The sequence below is a fragment of the Mus pahari genome, chromosome 10 (genome assembly GCF_900095145.1).
Source record: "Mus pahari chromosome 10, PAHARI_EIJ_v1.1, whole genome shotgun sequence".
Lineage (NCBI taxonomy): Eukaryota > Metazoa > Chordata > Mammalia > Rodentia > Muridae > Mus > Mus pahari.
Genome location: NC_034599.1, coordinates 78,170,928 through 78,176,927, shown reverse-complemented (window position 1 = coordinate 78,176,927; position 6,000 = coordinate 78,170,928). Strand labels below are relative to the sequence as shown.

General features: G+C 39.2%; 1 protein-coding gene across 2 annotated transcripts in view; it reads right to left on the bottom strand.

Moving 5' to 3' along the window:
• Ttk (TTK protein kinase) overlaps positions 1-6,000 on the bottom strand; it is a 38,565-nt gene that overhangs the window by 13,619 nt on the left and 18,946 nt on the right. For both annotated transcript variants that reach the window (XM_021206667.1, XM_021206666.1), the window contains exons 13-14: positions 5,472-5,598; positions 3,227-3,319 (exon numbers count right to left, since the gene is read on the bottom strand). In XM_021206667.1, coding sequence (XP_021062326.1) covers positions 3,227-3,319; positions 5,472-5,598 — 220 coding nt within the window. The remainder of the gene's footprint in view (positions 1-3,226; positions 3,320-5,471; positions 5,599-6,000) is intronic.

Here is a 6,000-nt window from a genome sequence, read left to right as displayed (position 1 = left end):
GAGGGGAGGGGAGGGGAGGGGAGGGGAGGGGAGGTGAGGGGAGGGGAGGGGAGGAGAGGGGAGGGAGAAAAAGATACAAACTAGAAGTAGAATGGCTGAGTGAGCTTATTATTTATTATAATAAACCAGGTAAGATAATAGCTGCTTCAGATAAAGTGACATTAATAAAAAAAAATGGATTTTGAAATGGCTCAAAAGGTATTAACAGCAAGTTTTGTTGACTGCCTAAATGTATGTATGAGAATAAGCAGTCAATAGGTTTATAGCCAAGTAATTGTAAGAATGAAGTTGCTATGCACTGCAACTGGAGACTAGGAAGCATGTGTTTACACATTCTGCCTTAAACACCTGGTAACCAAGAAGAGATGTTGAGCAGTCAAGTTTGGAAAGTTGGTCTGGAAACCAGAGGGTTGAACTGGAAATACAAGTTCAGAAACTTTAACCATTTAACAGCATTTACTCCACAACACTGGAAGAACACAGCACAGGAAGGCTTGAGTTAGAGGTCAAATCCTGAGTTCTAAGGCAGTGTACCTAAGGTTCAGGGACACCAGGAAGATGGAGAAAGTCTGAGTGTGAAAGAATAAAGCAAGTGTGCATGTGTCTGTGTGTGGTCATCAATGAGAACTACAGTAAAACAAACCAGTTATCTACTAAGAAACAAAAAGTCAAAGCACAGAACCACATTTAACAAAACTCTGGAAACCTGAACAGCTTGGAGGGTAGCTGTGGGTTAGCAACACAGGCAGAAGTGACTGGAGTGGGGTGAGAAGTGTGGTTCGGAGACAGCTCTCACAATGCTTTCCTCCTCAGTCAAGGGATAAGAACTGAGCTCAGGGCTCCAAGCAGTCCCAGAAGAAAAACAAGTCATAGCCCTACTTTTAAAATGAATGAACAGATAAAGGACTCAAACAAACATATGCAGGACTAAGGAACTCAATCCAAGACCCCAATAAGACAATCTCCAAAGTGAACAAAATGGTAAATTGGAGGAGAAAGTAAAAAACAGGGAAGAAAAAAACTAACATGTGCTGAAAAGAAACCAAATAAATGATGGGAATGAATGGTCAATCAAACTAAAAAGTATGCCAAAAAGCATCATTACTAAACAAGACTAGGCAGAAGAACAAATTTTAGGGATGGAAGACAAAGCTAAGACCACAATATACTCGACATACATAAAGAAAATACATTTAATGAACACAGGCAATACTCCCAAAAATTCTGGGATACATTCAAGAAGCCAAACCCAAGAATTCATAGAATAGAAAAAAAAAAAAAAGATATATGCTAAACTGGAAAATGTACAAATAAAATTATAGCAGAAAATGTCCCAAAGCTGGAGAAAGAAGTAGATATCCAAATAGAAGAGGTATAGAGAATGTTCCACAACATGTCATACAGTCAAGGTTAGTTTCATGAAAATGGCCATACCACCAAAATTAGTTTACAGATTTAAGATATGCATCAAAATTCCAAGGACATTCTTCACAGTACAAGGAAAACAAAATAAACCAAACAAAGAAACAAAACCCATAGGAATTCATATGGAATAACAAAGCAATCCTAAGGAAAAAAGAATACCTTTGGAGGTATTACAATATTTGAGTTTACATTAGTCAAACTGTAGGCAAATTGACTAGAAGGAAATAATGATGAAGACAGTCAGATACTGACATAAAACCAGACAGACCAAAGGAACAGAATAGAAGACGGAGAAACAAACCAACAACTCCAGTGCTATGTAGATCTGACAAGGATCTCCAAAGCATGCAGTGCAAAGAAAGGACAACCCACCTAACTGCCAGCGTCGGGCGAGCCTCTCTTTCATCCTGTACAAGTCAATTCAATGTAGAACAAAGACCTTCGTTTAAAACTTAAAACACTGAATTTGCCAGAGGGAAAAAAAGGGAATATACTTTAAGATAGAGGTATAGGCAAGCACCTTCTGAGCCAAAGCATAGGAAATAGCCCCACAGATCAACACATGGGATTACATGAAATTAAAAGGTCCTGAGAAGCAAAAGAAACTATAAACAGACAACAGAATGAGAGGAAAATCTTAGCTACCTATACTTCAAAGAGGGCACTCATAGTCACAAGTATAGAAAAATGCAAAATAAAATAAGACACAACTTCTAATCGACAAACAGGCTAATGAAATAGACAGTTCTCAAAAGAAGAAAGAGGGCTGCAGGGCTCAGCCTAGAACACTGACTACTCTTTCAGAGGACACAGGGTCAATTCCTAGCACCCACGTGGTGCTTAACAACTGTCTGTAACTCAGAGCTCTAACCGCCTCTGCTGGCCTACACTTGGCTGGCAGAGGCAGACAGACAGGCAAAAGCTCATTATGTACAAAATAAAAAAATAAAGAAAAAAATTGCAAAGAAATACAAATGGCCAGAGGCTATTTTTATGTGTGATCAAAGCCCCAGGAAATACATAAACTACCTCAATCCAGTCAGAATAGATATTATCAAAAAAATTGGTCAACAACAGCTGATGAGGATGTGGTGAAAGACGAACCCTTATTCACTGCTGCTGTAAACTGGTACGGCCATTATGAAAGTCAGAATGGAGCTTTCTTAAGATGGCCCAGCTATATCATTCGTAGGACTCATACTACAATACAGACACTTGGACATCCACATTTATTGCCGTTCTATTCACAACAAGAAATGAAACCAGCCTAAATGTTCCTCAACAGATGAATGGATAATGAAAAATATGTATCTATAATGTGATTTCATTCAGCTACAGAGAAAAATGAAATAAATCTGTAGGGAAAAGGAAGACATCATGCACACTAAAAAATAAACATACATTTAAAACTAATCACTCAAAAAATTTAGAAAATAATCTAATTCCATAAGTTCATGTTACTAGAACACAGTCTTACTGACTGACCGACCCTCAGCAGATCATGACCAGCAGATCATGCTGTGTCCCTCAGTTCACTCTCTCAGTCTCTCTGTGACAATACAGTGGTTACTAAGGCACTGCCACCATGTTAATGTGACCCAGAAGGGATCTGAAAGCAGAGGACACAGGAGGAGGGCATGAGGCTGAGAGCCAGTGGTTGGTCTACAGAAGTTAAGTTATTTTAGGGGAAGGAGGGGAGGATATGAGGCAGCTTTTCTGGCTCCAGGGCAACATGGGCTTCTAGAAGATAAAAGAGCCCCCCTACTCTAAAAGGCAGGATATCTATTCATTTGATACTTACCTTACTTGAACCTCCACTGCCTATCTGCTTTAATATGGAATAAATTCTTCCGTTAACTGAAATGCATTCATTTATTGATGAAGATCCTGAAATCTAGACAATTAAGACATGTAAATATAAGTTCAAAGACCATGTCTAACAAACTAGTTTACATTAGGTATAGTGAAACGCTCCCAATTTTGGCCAGCTGGGCTACAAAAGATTCTCAAAAAAAAAACCCAAAAACAAAACAAACAATAAAAAACAACAACAACAACAAAACATAAATGAGGAGTAAGAGAAATATGTTAACTAAATTCAGAGACAAACTTCTAAAAGGTCTCCTGTTTAACTGATTTTTACTTAATCTGAGTAGAAAATTTAAGAATGTCACTTACTATTCAATGGACAAACTCATGAGTTACACCCATTTCATCTTTCTTTCTCTCTTCCTTGCATCTCTTTACTTCCACATCCACATTCACAATCATTTATTTACCCCCCCCACACCCCCCTATTTAACATTACATAAGAGCACTGTGCCAAGACACAGCGAGCTCTGGTCAATTAGACAATGCACATTTCATCAACGCCTGTCCTTCCCTTCTGCCCTCAGAGAAGTTCACCGTCCCCATCAATCTATCAACTGGTGAGTATCAGTTGTCCTTTTTCTTCCTTCTTATAACTGGATAGTCTTGCCTGTGTTTATAGACTTTAAAAGAAATGGTGTGCTAAAAGGCCTTATTTTCAGATAGAAAAGCTAAGTCATGTTTTGAATCCAAAATGATAGAATCTTTCATGTAATCTTCTATAGAAACAGACAGATGGATTCTAATGTCCTTATTCTTAAGACTTAAGTCTGAGTTGTCTCCCACGTGTTCTCTTTGTTCTTCCTTAAACAGCATTTCTTGGGGAATAATCCCTTTGACATCCTTACCCCTGCTGTGAACACTTTTCAGAATACCAGCAAATTCTACTTCAATACCAGTGTGACATTAGCTCCCTCCATGAGACCCCTCACCCCATCCACCTCCTCATTAGGGCCTTCCAAACTACTAATTGATTAGGTCATTTTACTCAGCTTCTCTATCCCACACAGAGCTTCCAAAAGCCCAGGGAAGCCTTGAGCACCGTCCCCTCCCCAGCCCGAGGCCAAACCCGACTGCTTCTGATGTCTCTCCTGACAGTGGCTTCCTCCAGAGCATTTTCAAGTTCCCTTTCCAGTGACTTCTGTATTGACTTCTAGATTTTAACCAGAACAGGACCTATTAGCACTAAAAGGCCAATAAACGGATCTTGAATCAACATTACTCTCTCCCTTTGGAGAAAGGGTCTTTCTACTTAATTCTGGATGCTCCGGAACCCACTATGAAAACCAGGCTGGCCTCAAACTCACAGGAATCTTCCTGCCTCTGTCTCCCAAGGGCTGTGTGCTACCATGCGAGGCTTTTTCCTTTCACTTTGTAACTTCTTATATAATTCCCAGGCTGCAGACACTATCAAATTTTTCTATAGCTAGCATCACATAAGCTATTGTCAGGTAATCTTTTGCTCATCTTTTTATATAATGGCAAAATATACATAAGCCAAACTTTGCTTTTTTAACCATTTTTAAGTACAGGTCACCGTGGAAACATCACCATGGACCATCTTCAGTATGTTTTGCCATCAAATACTGAAACTCTATACCATTTCACAGTAACACCCCCCCCCCCGCCCCAGTTCCTCCCTCCCAGGTTATGTGACTATTCTTCCCACTTTCTGTCAATTATTTTTAATCACCTGGTCTTAACAGGTGATCATTGTTTTGTTATTTCATTTAAATAACAACAGCAGTTAACATTTATCAACTTTTAAATGTCAGGCCATGCTCTGCTTCAAGAGTATATATATCAATATCATAACCTTCACAAGGTTTCTAGCAGTAGGTAGTATTATTTCTCCATTTTAAGCATGATGAAATGGGTACAAAGAGTTCTTATAACTTGCCAAAGATCACACAGCTGGTGAGAGTGAAGCCAGGAATCATGTCGATGAGGTCTGCCCACCAGACAGACCCATGTTCACACTGTGTTCAAAACTATTCAAACTGGACGCTTGAGCCTACTCACTGAGAGCACATGGAAGAAACGCCCTTATCAAGATGTCAAAAGCGTCCCCGAGGGACAGGTGCTGAAGACCTTCCCTGACGACTCGATACTGTGAAAGCAAAATCTATGAAACGGACTGCACCGTAACTATGGCACACAAAGCACAGGCATCGGACCTGTAAGTTTTGAAGAGGAGTGCTGAGTCCTTGCTGCTGTTGCTGCTGGAGGCGGACCAGCTGGTTGTAAGGTGTTGATGATGGACAGGCGGGTGGAAAGTCATTCTTTACAACTGGAGTCTTAAAACTAGAAAAGATTTTCATTTTCTTTAGTATAACATATTTAAGAATTAAGGGAAAAATGTAAGTCTTCACGCACTATAAAAAGATCACAAAACCTAAGACTCCCACATTAATTTTTAAGAGCTGATATTTATGTGTATCAAGACGAGGTGGTTAATTTGGGGAAAAATTGTTGTGAAATCAATTTTTTTATCTCCAAACAAGAAATCCTTGTTAATAAAATAAGATGAAATTATGGAGTAAAGAGTATTTTATAACAGTTTGGCCAAAACAAAGGTCAGCTTATAACTGAACACAGATTTTTAGAATTGTTTTTAAACAATAATGTTCTATGGCAGTCTGCGAGAAACAACTAAGAGCCAATCATGTCAGCAGAGGAGTTTGGTCTTCCAGTTTGTGTCTGTCC